The sequence below is a fragment of the Anabrus simplex genome, chromosome 13 (genome assembly GCF_040414725.1).
Source record: "Anabrus simplex isolate iqAnaSimp1 chromosome 13, ASM4041472v1, whole genome shotgun sequence".
In the NCBI taxonomy this organism is placed as follows: Eukaryota; Metazoa; Arthropoda; class Insecta; order Orthoptera; family Tettigoniidae; genus Anabrus; species Anabrus simplex.
This window is the reverse complement of record NC_090277.1, coordinates 9646479-9662925: the sequence shown is the minus strand read 5'-3', so window position 1 is coordinate 9662925 and position 16447 is coordinate 9646479. Positions and strand designations below refer to the sequence as shown.

The window sequence follows — 16447 nt, the reverse complement described above, 5'->3', positions numbered from 1 at the left end:
AAAAACAATGTTTTCAAATATTTTACAACACATCTTTAATTGCAGTACTAGTTTTGGCCCTCATTACGGCGCCATCATCAGCTGTGTAACAGTAAAGAGAATCTTGGCAATACACATAAAATATATATAAGAATATATTCATACAAAACTCCTTAATATATTGTGTTACATTGTGCTAAGTTAAAGATTACCCCAGGTTACTTCAAGTTAACAACTTATGGGTCAAAACATTAAAGACATAAGTGAAAAATCTCATCTCAAGAATGAGTTAGATTCAATTATTTTGTAGTACTTTGTACTTTTTATGCTCTGTATATCAGTTCGTTGGCACTGAATTCCAAGGTCAAATAAAATATTAGAGTTCAATAGTATAAAACTAAATTCCAATTTTTATGTTATTAAAATGTTCATTCCACAGGTATAATACTTTCTTATACTTGGAAAACTCGTTGTGTTTGGTTATGTATGGCTAAAATAGTAATACGCTATCTTCTGAAACGTGGTAGTTGTAGCAAAAAGTACAACTTATGTATTGTTATCTGATTCAGTAGAACTGTGACAATATTTGCCCTGAAGATGTTAAACGGACTAAGCTTCTAAGTTCAATACCGGATCCATTAAATGACGAAGGGAAAACACTTGCTAAACTTGTCATATTAAACTTGTTTTTAGTAAACTCACCTCAACAGCCGTAAACTTACTGCAGCAGATGCAGCACAATGAGTGTGGCCTGTTTGTGTCATGTATGTTGCGAGGAGAAGCGTTACGGAGGAGAAGTAGGGTTGTCAGGGGGGAAACGCTTATGGAGCAAAAAATGGAGGAGGGTTCTGGGGGGGATGTTGTGGACAAAAATGATACAAAAATCTGTTATGTAGAGCTCAAGAAATGGTAGAATTTCCTGAAAATCTTAACTTAGTAAGCAGCATGATTAAGAAATCAAATAAGACTGGATTTTTCTGAAATTTCATTTAAATTAAGATTAGCATAGTAAAATTGGTCTAAATGTTTGAAACATGCCTCTGTAATGTCACGCCTAGGCTTTTTACTTAGCGTCTCCATAATCTCAACGTCTTGCTCTATGTCCGAGAACTTGTGCTTAAGATCGTGGACATGCTGGCTTACAGCTGAGAATCTGTTACATTTCACTGCATTAAGGTGTTCATTATACCCAACAATGAAACTACGTTCTACATATCCGCTGCCACAGTCTTTATATTTGAACCTATACACCACAGACCTGGAGGATGGATTTATTATATTATTTGCTGATGTATAACTTCTGTGCTTCTATTATCTGTTTTGAAAGAGATCCTCACATTCCATTTCTATAAAAATATTCGTGATCGTTTAAACCTCTTTATTAAACGTAAATGTAGCGACTTCTTTTATGGATGGATTGCGCTCTTTAAATTTGCTGTATATAGGGCAGTGCACTTGGAACTGGTCAGCAGTTTCAAAATGAACAGATTTTACCGAGTTTTCGACGGTTCACCGCTCAACGAGGAAGTCCAAAAGTTGTCAACAAAAACAATGGAACAAATTTCACTAGAACAGATATTTCTTCTGAAATATCAACTAAAACCACACAGAAAGAGAGTCCACAATGCAGTGAATACAGTGGAGGAATAACTCTCCCAGACCAGGCTGGTGGGGTGGCTGGTGGCAACATCTGATATGGGTAGTAAAGAATTTTGAGATGTGCCTCGGGAGGCCATCACTGTGTTACAAAGAGAAGAGTATGTGAGTATGAGGCCATGGTTAATTCCCGTCCTCTTACCTACGTGCAAGAGAAGCCCAAAGTCCTCATCAAACTTTCACCTTCAAGTACTTTGCAAGACGATGACTGCATGGGAATACTAGATCTAGATCAACTGGATTCTGTAAACTTATCAGGGAAATTTTGATTTCTATTACAGTTATGGCAGGATTTTTGAAAAGAGTACGTACGACAGTTGATCCAGAGGCAGAATGAGATGTCTACAAACACTGAAGAAGGGGATGTGGTGCTGGTTGGAGCTGATGGGAAGAATTGGATCGACTGGCCATTAGCGACGGTGCTGGAAGTGTATCATGGGAAAGAGTTGAAGAGTTGTGAGGTTGAAAACATTGTCAGGTGCGGTGACTAGTCCACATCAGTGACTTTTGAAACTGTGAAGGAGGATGCTGATGACTGCCCTAGTTAGCTTTCACTCTCATGAACAGTCTGACTCATCAGACTCCTCATGGAGTAGTGGTAACCATGAGTGGTCAACAAGTGAAAGTGCCTAATAAATTAAGTTTGTGAATTCCTTCTTACTTTTGCAGATTCTTTACGCAAGTGAATGAACTTACCAGACAGATATTTTGATGCCCATAATGCTTAATTTTGATTTGTGTCCCCTCTTTCCAAATAGGGGAGGATGTGAAGAATAACATGTTGTAAATGTTCCATTTTGTTTTCTCTTTGGAATTACTATAAATGAGTTTACACACCATGAGTGTGTATTCCTTGATATCATGACACCATATCTACTGTTTCATATGAACATAAAAACTGATTAAATCTAAATGATTTACAATAAAAGGGAAAGTCCTTTCATGTACAAAGAATGTTTGTCACAGGCTATGTGCTCTAGGAATAAGGACTGTAAGACATTCTGGTAAAGATGTCTCCCTTATTAATCCTCCTATCAAAATAGTGTACATGAGAAGAAGGTTTTAGACACATACATCCAGTAAGGTTGGTAAATTTCAAATAAGTTTGGCCATGTATATTTTGTGGGAGAGTAAAATCACTGTTTCAGTCTTCCTAAAAAAAGCCTCGTAAATTTGTCGATGTTGAAATGATATTGAACCTAAAAGCTATCCATGCATAAGAGGATTCTGAAGGTGGATTCAAATATACGTTGTAGTTTTTCAGCTACTAGAACTCGAACACAAAAAAAGGCAGGTAAGACTCCAAAGCTAAAATGGATTATTATAAGAAAATGTTGCCAAAATAATCAATGTATAGATACAAATTTATTTATATGGATTACAGTCATTACTAACGTACTCTGCTTACCAGTCCATGGACTAGAATGGTGCAGCTTTCCATGTCACTTAATCCTGTCCTACCAGCTTTTCCTCTAACTAGTGCAGTATTTTCCTTGAATATTTTGTCAGCCGGGTATCAGGAATGAGTGGCCAGGCAGGGAATACTGCGTACCAAATTGGATGTGTAAATAATTCAATTTATTCCCTCAGAGCATTCATACTACCAGAAAGGTATAATTAACTGCAAAATCTGAACTATTTTAGTATTATTATGACGAACAAGACAACAGAGTATTTTGAACTTCCAGTGTTCTACTGCTCGTTCATAATCATTCAATACTGGATTTTACTATTCCAATGCTATGGAGCGCCATAGGGATATGTGACATCATGAGGAACCACTAAACATTTGAACTCTGATGTAATTGATGCTGAAAAATAATGGTTGAGCTTTCAACTAAACAGTTTTACAGTATGTAATTAGCTCATATCTAGGTTATGTTAGACATGTGGTCTGCAAACACGGCAGGGCAGACTGAAACAGTGATTTTACTCTCCCACAAAATATACATGGCCAATTCCTCAAATCCTGCATGACTTTACTTCTGAAAAGATAATAATAATATGGTTGTTATAATATACCTTCAATCGCTGTAGATTCATAGAACATTAATACAGCTGTTGCAGTACCTATGGTCATAAAATCAGGTCGGGTTGTACCAGTGTTGTAATATCATGGTGGGAAAAGTGGTGGTCAACAATTTTGCCATTAACTGATTTTTAAATTCAGTATAAGTTGATGCTTCATTTCAATGGAATATTTAAGCATCTCACTATCCACATCTTCTTCTTCTTCTTCTTTAGCGTTTGTCCCGCCTGGTGGCAGGGTCCGCTGTATGGATTCGTTGTCTCCATTTAATTCGGTCACGGGCCACGTCGGGATGTAGTCTTACAGCTTTCAGGTCGTTGTGCCCTGTATCGATCCATTGCTGTCTTGGTCGTCCCTTGGGCCTCTTTCCAGCGACTTCCAATGTATACGCTGACTTTGCCAGTGTATTGTCTTCTGCGTGCAATACATGTCCAAACCAGCGCAGACGATTTTCCTGCATTTTCTTCTGGATTGGTGCAACGCCAAAGCATTTCCTAATATTGTCATTTGAAATATGATCCAGTCTAGTAATGCCAGCTGTCCACCTAAGCATCTTTGTCTCCATGACGCTCAGTCGACGTTCTACCTCCTTCGTAGCAGGCCAACACTCGGTGCCGTAGAGAGCGACGGGACGAATAACAGTCATGTAGATCTTAGATTTCAGATGGTCCTTCATCCGACGGTTGCAGGTGATGCCCGTTGTTATTCGCCACTTCAGCCAGGCTGCGTGTATCCTTGTGTTGACCTCATCAGCAAGTCTGCCATCGGCAGAGAGTGTGGAGCCCAGATATTTAAATTTCTCTACTCGTGGTAGATCTTCACCATCAACGTGGATGGTTCCAACTTCTCGAGGATCTAATGTCATGTACTCTGTCTTCTTTTTGTTGAGGCGCAGGCCGTATTGCGCTAGTCGGTTGTTCCACTCTTCTGTTTGGCGCTGGAGATCACACTTATTCTCAGCAGCCAACATGACATCATCAGCATAGAGAAGTGTCCATGGTATTGGCTTGTGCAGATCGGATGTAACAGTGTCCATCACAAGAATAAACAGCAGTGGTGATAAGGCAGAGCCTTGATGTACTCCTACAGTGATGCGGAAATCATCGGACGCTCCTGCGGCAGCTTGAACATAACTCCTTGGTTCTATGTAGAGCATCTGTACCCACTTAACAAGGTGCTCTGGAATGCTATGTTCTCGTAGCGCTAACCAGATTAGGTCATGTGGCACCCAATCAAAAGCCTTCTCAAGATCCAGAAAAGCGAGATGAAGAGGCTCACTATCCACATGAGCCCTGTAAATTCCTCACCATAACAGGTAATAAGAATAGTACTCCCCCAGATTTATCTACCTGTGCAATCTCAAAAGCAAAGGGTCAGGAAACCTTAACAACAGTACTTTGACAGTTATTCCATACCTTGAAACATTGCAGTTGTAATTATTACAATTTCAAAGTTCCAACAAGTTTGGACTCCATCTTACAGATGAATAGTAGTTGTATTGCTACCTGGATGAGCAACGCACAGGCTGATGAATTTGACTTAGTACTGAGAACAACCTGGTGGTGAGTACTTACCCTTCTAGGTTGCATAATTTTTTTATGTGGGGAGAAAATTAAGGCATACTTTAAGACCACTACTGGGTACTTACAATTGCAAGGACACTATTTTCACAAACTTCCCAAGAGCTACATCCAGGAGTGCCGTCAGCAATGCCAGCATGCCGTGAAAATCCTGAGCGAGCTATAGGTTGTTCAAGTAGAGGTGTATAAATAATTATCATGCCCCTCCCATAGCTCCATCACAACTTTTTTTAAATGGCTTCCATGACTATTGGATGTTCTGGTTGTTTTCCATGAATAGAAATCACAAAATATCAACAGAATGGTTCATCGTTAGGTTAATGTAGAACTGGCCTTAGAGTTAGCTGGACAAACTTTAAAATCAGGAAGTATACAAATTCATAAATAAATTACTTATGCCAATAAAAAAGAAGAATATAAATTAAGTGGAAGCAGAGGGAACACATCATGGAAAATTGCACAAAAGCAACTAAAAGGTTGAAAAAAATCACAACAAAAAATGAATTGGAAAATTCAGTTATGAAAGTTACAATGATTCAGTGTTACAAAATTTATTTAATCAGGAGAAAGGAGGAGTAAAAGTGAATAATTAGCAAACTCCCCATACACAGGTCAATGTAAATCTGTTGGCACCAAAAAGGATAATATGGAATTATCAATACTGCAATAACAAACTCGTTCCTCACATGACTTTAGGTGAAAAGGACTCGATCAGTTGCAATCAGTTATTTTTTCATGAACAATAACCTAAATGTTACTGTAATAGTTTAACCAAATCAACAAAAAGTCCATAGCACCGATAGGAACCCAAATCAGCACCAAGATTCAGGTATTGATATCTCAAACTCACTGGAAATACTACCGGGGCCCAGTAGGTAAAATAAACGTGCTCATTCTCTAAAAAATAGGGCCTGCTCAGTTAATTTAAACTGAAAATAATTAGTGTTATATAACCAATCATTCATCTATTCATGGGGAAAAATAATGAATACAGGGATCCAATGTCAAAAACTATCCACTATTTCCTGTAACAATGAATGACATTCAGTATGCCATCACCACTCATTTGAAGGCCACTGACAGCGACAACATACGGCACACCTACCAGATAAGCACTTAGATATGTCATGCTATGATAGTAGAATGCAATGAAACATCTGACAGAGTAGCCTTCAAAAGTTGGAGAGTTTATGGCTCTTGTTATGCAGCAAACAATATTCCAGGTGAAATACTTCATAACTTATAGCTCTGAAAATATTTTAAATATCACCTGAATTCCAATCAATATAAAGTAATCAGGAATGATACTTACGAATGATATACTTGCCGCACTTTCAAACCAGACAGGTTCCTCCTTGATCTCTACTGTTTGGTCCATTTTAATCTGAAACAGAAGAATTTATATGAAAAGGAGCTGAAAATTACTTCCACTGAACTTTTACTGATTTAAGAAAGGTACTGAGGCACTGGAAATATACATTATTATTATCATCATCATTAGGGTCATAGTTTGTTGACCAATGAAGTAAGCAGACAGCCTGTAGCTCTCCATTATTTTCAATATTTTTATCACAGCCACACAGCCTCTAGTCTTCCATGGAAATCACACCCCTCGGAGACAAGGCTTTTATTTCAAAATACCCACATGCACTGGCTAGGACTGAATGTTAGCAGTACATATTTTTGAAAATGGAGAAATCATTTCTCCTCTAGCAGGTTGGCAATCCCTATTTGCTAATACAGTGGCTCTGCCACTGCTAATCAGAGTCTTGGAGGGGTGTGCCCATCCAACTGATGAGCCCGATTGGCACGTCTGGACGAACTCTGCAAATTCACATAGCCTAACCACACAAAAGCTGGTTTTATTTCAGAAATTTTAAAATTTCTTAAACCCGATTGTAACTGCCATTAGGAAAACTCCCCATCTCTATTGTTAATGGCAATTGGCGAGTGAGTTTGCTATTTTGCTCTGTCATATTGACACAGAAAGGTCTCTTGGCAATGATGGGGTAGGAAAGGCCAAGGAATGGGAAGGAAGTGGCCATGGCCTTAATTAAGCTACAGCCGCAGCATTTGCCTGGTGTGAAAATGGGAAACCATAGAAAACCTTCTTCAGAGCTGCCTAGAGTAGGGTTCGAACCCATTATCTCCCAGATGCAAGCTCACAGTCGCGTGCCCCTAACCGCACAGCCAACGTGCCCAGTGAGTGAGTTTGCCGTTATGGTACAAACCCCTGAACTGTATTCTGAATGGCAGTAGGAAATGTGGCCTGCCATTATCATCAAAACTGTCCAAAACCCATCTTACATTGGAAACAGTTTACGGGGTCCTCCGCATTTTATTTCTCGGATAGCGCTAAGGTACTTACTGCATGTACAGTAATTTACATAAAAGTCCATATCAAAATTAGGATACTGCAGTGAAGCATGGGTACATTAGCAAGTTTGTAATATTTCTTCAAGGAATGTTTAGGATTATGACACCACATGTGTAATTGTATGCCACACGCAATTTTTTGGACCTACTTGTTCCCACTTACTGTCATTATTATCATCATTGTTTCCTTCCTTTATTTTTCTGATTTTATGTTTAATGGGCAACTTGTATTATTATCAAGGCAATCTTTCATTAATCTGACACCAGTAGGTGGGGAGGGAATCCCCCAAACCTTGATTTTTTTTGCATAGCACAATTATTTTTGCACCTGTGCCTTTCCTCTCCTAGGTATTTGAAGTTTGATACTTTCTGCAATACTCTGCAACTGTTGCATGTTGGTGAAGGTTTATTACTTTCGTTTCCAGTGTGTTGTCATCCTTGCAGTTCAGTGAGAGGATGTGAACAAGAATGCAAAATAAATTGTAATAAGTTCTGTACCATTACCTAATTGGAAGAAATGAGAACACTCATTACCATTAACAATGGATTTTACAAAATAAACCACCTGAAATTTGAAATGTAAAACATGATATCATTCATGATAAGTTGATATGTAGGATGAAAATAATGAATTTCCTTCAAATGAAAATAATAATTAAGGATCCCTCAATGAAATATAGTTTAAGGCAGTTAAAGATAATTCACAACCCATGGTTCTTGTTCACATCCTATCTATTGTTCTCCAGGGAATGGGCCTGTTTCCACCTTCATTTCAGTTGGGTATATTCAGAGTTGGGTTGCCTTCAGAATGTAGGTTGGTTATATGATGTTTCTTGTTCTAGTGTATTTTCTTACTTTTCATGTTTATCATTTTGTGGCGTACTAACAATCGAACACAAGGACGATGAACAACTGACGGCATAAGACTGCAAACTCAGTTTCGATAGCCAGTACTTCCACTGAAGAGACAAGTGGCCATCCCAGCACGAAATCACGCCAACTACTCAGGGTAGGCCTCGATAAAAATGCAGACACAGGACTGGCAAGCGATGGAATCTGGGCAATACCAAGGTTAAAGGAACCTCAACAGAGGGTGGATCCAGGGGAATATGATAGAGCAATTCATGTGAAATACCCAGAAAAACTAAATCATTTTAACCACATAAAATTTTAAGAAATAGGAATATTTAAAAAATAATGAACTCAAATTCAGATTAATAAAATCATCTAGAAAAACAGAAAAGTGATCAACACTAGTAGAATTGCATATCTTTCAGAAATAACCAATACATGAAGTTTTACCTTGTTTTATAATAGGGTGTTCAGATTACCATACCAAAAGATTTATTTTACCTTCGTGCACCATTTCAAACATAGTTAAGGCCTTGAAAGATTGAGGGAACCGTCAAAAAACTTAAGAAAATGTACAATACCTCAAGAACACTGAAGTGCCAATTTTTAAACTCTACTTAAAATACATTACCCTTTCGATCTTGCCATATAAACATATACACATAACAATAACAAGCCCACATCAATAATTGATACTACCAGAACAATAGACAATAATGAAAGATGCAACAGAATATAGGTAAGATCAAGATAAGTCAATCTAACGGTCTCAAGATCGATATAACAATGCATACAAGGCCCGGATGCCAGATAAATGGAAATACAAGGCAAAGTAATTTAAAGAAAATTAGCAATTTTCCTCCATAGGAGGAAGAAAATACAATGAATCTACCTAGAATTTTACCTTTACAACCAACAAATGAGAGAGAGTATACTTAACATCTAATATATTTATCCAGTAGGCTTGAAACAATTCCATATCATTAATGCTTGGAATACCTCTTTATCACATCACCAAGATTCCGTACAATATTAACTGTAACTCTAGCAAGTTTTGGGAGTTAAAAAAAATATAAGAACGTTTTTGGAACCAGTACATAACTCTCAACTATATTTTATGAGTTTTGGACGGAAAACAATTTCTATTATTATTAATTGTGACGAATTGAAACACCAGTCTTTCAAAGATGATCGCACAAAAATCATTTCTGAACATTAATTTGTGAATAAACATAGCTCTCCTGTAAGTAGTAAGTTGAGGTTATGGTTCAAAAGACGTCTCTCAAAATTATTAATTTAAAACATCAACGATGGTAGACATGTTAAAAATTAAATAATTGAAAAAGAGGTTCAACCTATTCAATACATAGGAAAGAAATGTAGTGATTACATTTTTATTTAATAGTAAATATAAATGGGACCGGTTTCGACCCTAGTCCAGGTCATCGTCAGCCGTAAAAACATGTAAAACAATGCATATGAAAAAGAAAAAGATTAATTAAACTCTGGATCGGTATAAGATGAAACAGTACGTAATATTAAGAATGGTAGTATGGCACACGCAATGATAGGCGAAGTCTCACAATGTTTATGAATATTGGAGAACAGTCAAAAGGGTCAGTTTCCACACTCTGTCAGGCACAAAGTCACAACACTATCAAATAATATATGAAGATCATAAATAACTTGAAGTCGCAGACGAATAGATTTTTAGAAGCAAACCGCCAGCTCCCGGCGATCAGCGCGGCACATTCAAAGTCGCGCTGCGGTCTCGAACGCCAAAGTAGAATGGAGAATATAATAAAATTCTTCCGGGCTGTTATGCCGTGGTCCACTCCTCTCGCTTCTCCCAGACGTTTCGACTACTACTGCGGTAGTCATCTTCTGTGGCGTCGTGTAGATACGCTCTCCTGTATCCCGCTGGGCCAGCTAAGTTCTTGGAAAACAGTTGACTTGAAAAAACAGCAGGAGCACAAGTACTCATTCAATTATACTGATTTGCGTTGTATATTTCTATATACACGTACTTAACTTCCCGCAACCGAGACAAATACTGGACCTTCAGGATATTCTCCATTCTACTTTGGCGTTCGAGACCGCAGCGCATGACCTTGAATGTGCCGCGCTGATCACCGGGAGCTGGCGGTTTGCTTCTACAAATCTATTCGTCTGCGACTTCAAGTTATTTATGATCTTCATATATTATTTGATAGTGTTGTGACTTTGTGCCTGACAGAGTGTGGAAACTGACCCTTTTGACTGTTCTCCAATATTCATAAACATTGTGATACTTCGCCTATCATTGCGTGTGCCATACTACCATTCTTAATATTACGTACTGTTTCATCTTATACCGATCCAGAGTTTAATTCATCTTTTTCTTTTTCTTTTTCATACGCATTGTTTTACATGTTTTTACGGCTGACGATGACCTGGACTAGGGTCGAAACCGGTCCCATTTATATTTACTATTAAATAAAAATGTAATCACTACATTTCTTTCCTATGTATTGAATAGGTTGAACCTCTTTTTCAATTATTTAATTTTTAACGTTAATACTTTCAATATGGAACAATAAAATTTTTATCTTTAAAGGTAGACATGTTGGCGTTTGACTCACTGCAGAAAAAATTCACTGTAGTTTACATGGATAAAATCTGTTGGAGTTAATATCAAGCCAGATGATCACTCACCAGACTAGTGATGAAAAATTCTGATGTACTCATTTATACAATTTTGTTCAAAATATTCACAAGGATAATATTATAGTCAGCTGCAGGCACTCGGAGTCACACATAATGTTGCAATCCAAATTTACACACAAGTTTAACACGTTGAATGCCAGACCGATTTTCAAAGGCTTGCCGTCTAGTGCCGTGAGCTAATAACTCTCTGGTGCCAAAACGTTCACAGGCTTAACCAAGCAAATGATCGCTGAAATGAGGATGTATTTATGATATATTAGATTAACTTATTATGTATATTAGGTAAAATATTGCGACCCCATATGGGGTCGTATTGGTCATTACGAACTGTACACGTACACGCGCCCCCATATGGGGTCGTACTTACCCAGTAGTTACTGTCCCGACATTCGGTCATATTTACCTTTTCCTTTACAGGGACGCATTAAACGCTGTTGATTATGATAGATGTGTTAGCTTGTTTATACTGGAGCCGTAAAAATGTACGATCACCGATTTTACGCCAGGAAATATTTGTAAATGATGATTTTCCAATTTTAGGTTAGGAAATTTTGGTATAAAATGTAAGTATATAAAGTAGTGAAAATCATGTGAAATGGTAAATTAGGATGTAACAGAATAATATTACAAGAAGAAATAGTAGATAAGGAATATTGAAAAAGCATATAATTTTGTTTGTATAACTTTTAATTTGAATAAGAGAACCTGGCAGCGATGATTGTGCAACATGGGAAACCAGTGACTATATCGTTGAAGACGGTCATAATTGTTGCTACAGCTGGCTTGGAAACCCGGATTACAGTGGGGATACGTATGCTGAAGACTGTAACATCAATGTGGATGAACGTGCAAGATAGCTATTTGCACTGTACTGGGTTCAAAATCACTGTAACTATATACTTCGTCTACATCATCATTGTCAGACTTGTTCGATATGTAGTCCAGACTATCTGCAATAAATCTCTTACTGTTCGATTTACTAGTAACGGCTTAAAAAAGGAAAGGAAACTCACAGCACTGCACACTTACATAAACAATCCGTGCGCGAGATAGACAATAACTTTGTCACCCTACAAAGCACTTTTGACCTACCCATATGGGGTCACGCCAAAACAGGAATATAGGAATGGAAGGTGGGCTATGCACATACTTAAATAGACGACCAGCAGATGGCAGGAAGAGACTTTATAGAGCTTCGAAACACATACTTACTGCGCACCCAAATGGGTTCACACAGTTCTCGATTTAGAACGAACGTACGACCCCATACGGGGGCATGAAGTTCAAAAACTTTACTACCCTCACGTACCCAAATGGGGTCGCATGGCACTCAACGTGTTAAATTAAAACAGAACCAAATAAACAAAATTTACATATAAAAGCATTTATACAGGCCTACACCTTTCTTCCACAATCACCTTATGGTGGTTTCAAATCATTATTGCCTGCCACAATGGCAGCAAGACAAGCTACATCACACTTGCTCTTGTCGAGCGCTGGAACAGAAGTTAGTTTTTGAATAACGTCTGCTATGGAGCGCCGTGCAGAATAGTTGAAGATCAAGCAGTGGAGCTACTCAATAGCAAGTTCATAGACAACAACGTAAAATAAAAGTCCAATAGGGAAGCAATTGCCCACACTTATACTATAATTTAGTCCAATCAGGTCTTTTAAATGCATAAAAATTAACTATTTATTGCCAATTGCTGTGTTGTATAACATGGCGCCAAGTTAAATGATAGTTTCTTCCTTAAATTCCACATGTACTAAATTCAGATGTAGCGGTAATTCCACATATTCCCTACAAATTATACCGCTACAATGTGGTGATGAATTTCTTATGTCTGATGGGCTTTGTTTTGCTGTCCTGCCTTACACTGCCTCTAAATATGCTGTTAACACATAGAAGTGAGGGGTCACATAGCCCAATAGTGCTGTAGTGGTGCAAAATAATACTCAGCACAAGGAACGACACCATGCAGAATGAATAAATGAAGGAAGAACATGATAAATCAATTATAACTTTTTACCGTGAAATAGAAAAATCAACTACGCCGGTTTTCTTCCTTTACTACCAAGAAAATGTTTTGCTCCAACATGGCTGCCATAGATTGATATCTTGAGAAAACAGGCCAATGCATCAATATAAAGAAAATGAAAAGAGGCCGACACTTTCGAATACCACTAGACTGAGCCAGAATCGAAACTCAATCAGTCTGATATGAAAAACAACAGATCACAAGAAAAGTAATATCAAATCATTGAACTTGAGATACACAGGTGGAAACAGTTTTATAAAACATGAGGTAGACGATGTAATAAAGGCACTATATAAATATGCACCAGAAGGTATTGATGACAACATAATGAAATAAATACACAACTTCTGGTTGACTGTTCAACAAGTGCTCACTTCTTGAATATTTCCCTGTATTCCCTACTTTCAACCAACTCAATTTTATCTTTATCTTATGTTTCCTCCCTTTTCTTGTATTTATCTGCCTTTCTTCTTATCCTACATGCCGCATCAAGAGTGAAGAACAGTGAAGGAGGCCCCTCGATGAGTGCTGATGCCCACCCTCCTGATGAAGCTGAAAAGCACAAACCAGCTTGTCAGAGGCTGAAAGGAGAGGGATGTAGAATTGGGATTGGTGAGGAGAAAGCCTGTGACATTGTATGAACATGTAGAGATTGTTGTCTTCCTTTTGTGTTCTCCGGTTCGTTCTCATCTCCTCTTACTGCTGCTACCTCTTCCCACACTGAACTGCGATTATGTTTGTCCTATAACGTGTTCATTTTCACGCAACACTTGTTGGTTCCACTCCAATAACTATTGTACCTTTCGTGTTAGTCCCGTGTTCCTTAACATTAACATTTTATCTTTATTTTATATTTCTTCCTTATTCAACTTGCTTCCTGCTTTAAGACTGAAGATCTGTCAAGATTGCCCCTGAATGAGTGTTAATGCCCACCTTCATGCTGAAGCTGGGAAGGAGAACTTGTTGGAAACTGAGAAGAGATGGATGTAGAAGAACTGGGATCGATAAACTCTATCATGTGTTCCCCTGTCTCTCTATGTATGAGTCGATATGACAATTGTTTGTTTCTTTCCAATGCTTATTCCTCCATCTACTGATTGCCATATATTAAAGACAAACCATCAAGTGAATGCTCTTGCTATCCCTGTAGACTGAAGAAAAAACCTAAAACCTGTTTTGTAGTAAATGACCGGGTCAGGGATAGAATGAATGAAGCACCCATCTTGCGGCAAGGATAGGAATTGTGCTGGCTACCGAAGCCTGTCGCATTCCTCTGGGGTGAAGATTAATGACTGACAGATGAAATGATAATGGAGAGTGTTGCCGGAATGAAATATGGCAGGGAAAACAGGAGTACCCGAAGAAAAACCTGTACCGCCTCTGCTTTGTCCAGCACAAATCTCACATGGAGTAACCGGGATTTGGACCACGGAACCCAGCGGTGAGAGGCCGACGCGCTGCCATCTGAGCCACAGAGGCTTATCTCCCTGTAGACTGCCAAGCAGTATTAACTGTCATCCCAAACAGACACAGAATCCACCTGCTTCTTCTTGCAATCATAAATAAAACCATTCAATAACCATCACTGGCTCAAAGGGCAACAGAGATTTTGAAGGTATGAAAGAGCAGACCGCACACATATTTCTTATAGTTCAATACTAATGACAAGTTGCAGGAAGTTAATGAAACAATGAAAATCCATAGCTTGTTGCCAGTTATTCAACTGGGTCATGAATGAAATGAATGAAGCTGCCATCTAGCAGGGAGGAGAGGAATTGTGCTGGCTGCCAAAGCTTGTTGACTTGCTCTGGGGAAATTATTACTGACTGACACATGAAATGATATAGGAGTGAAAAACTGCAGGAATGACCAGAGTACTGAGATAAGAGCTTGTCCAGCCTCTACTTTGTCCAGTAAAGACCAGAGTACTGAGATATAAGCTTGTCCAGCTTCTACATTTTCCAGTAAAAATCTTACATGGATTGACCAGGATCTGAACCACAGAACCCAGTGGTGAAAGGCCAGCATGCTGCTGCTTCAGCGATGGAGGCTTTTACTGAAAAAATATTGCACCAAAATCAGGACTGAAACAACTCACAGAATGCTTCTCACACTAAACTATTCATTCCAAGTATCTCCCATTGACATTCTGTATATTTTGTTCCTAATTATATCCACATGCAATTCTTTATAAACCAAGGCTGCTTTTGATCAGCCCTCCACAAAATAAATACAATAACTTCATCACTGTGTGACAGCCCAAAGAATACAAAAAAATTGCTTACCAATTCATGAAAGAATGTATCTTCTTTGCAAGGGAATATCCGACTGTACCACAGCCACTTCATCTATCTTAAGAGCAAACATTTCAAGCTTCACCATGTCAATCTCCATAAGATTCAAAAATAACATGACTGCACTGTAATGCGCAACTCTATAAATACCATATAAACGTGTGGTATCCTCTTCATGTCCTAAATTCAATAGTAAAAAAAGACCCAAGTGATGTTTTCCATCTCCTGACAATATAACAGTATTACAACATTAAACTTTTAGCAATATCACATTTACAATATAGCAGGTCATAGTTTCTGGATATAAAAAATTCAAGTTATCACTATCAAAGAGAGAGAGATCGACCTACTCAATACCAATAGATTAATATTATTTCTTATATAATTGGTACTAGTTTCGACCTTGCTACATTACGGTCATCTTCAGCCCAATCAAATTGGAAATACATGCATACATATAACCACCAATAAAACACTCCATACTGGTATGTCTTAAGTAAAACCTAAATCTAAACCAGTGATAAAATGTCTGAATACACATTTAAAATTGAAACTAAAATAACACACCAAATTGTTTTGACTGGTGTAGGACTATGCCAATATGTTTAACTCTAAGTTAATTTTTACATCCATGTTCTAAACTCTCTGACTTACTTGTAGTCATTCTAGATCTTTCTACTTCCATTATACTCCCCTCCGGAGAGCAAATAATGTCCTTCTCAGCTAGTTCTTCTGTGATTTTTACTCTGCTCCCTGAACCCTTCTTCTGAAAAAAGTCTTTTAGACTCACAGACCTATGCCTGGAAGTATCCTCAGCTCCTCCATGCAGCGCCGCTGTTGATACCAGGTTCGCCTCGTCGTTCATCCCACCATTACTTAACTCCACTGGAAGATCTGACGTAGACTGTTGAATAACCTGTCCAGAGTTATCAACAC

The 16447-nt window shown here is 38.1% G+C and overlaps 1 protein-coding gene across 1 annotated transcript in view; it reads right to left on the bottom strand.

Moving 5' to 3' along the window:
- LOC136885064 (uncharacterized) overlaps window positions 1-16447 on the bottom strand; it is a 62452-nt gene that overhangs the window by 31706 nt on the left and 14299 nt on the right. Inside the window, exon 3 of the mRNA XM_067157460.2 lies at window positions 6557-6628. Within this exon, the coding sequence (XP_067013561.2) occupies window positions 6557-6628 (72 nt within the window). The remainder of the gene's footprint in view (window positions 1-6556; window positions 6629-16447) is intronic.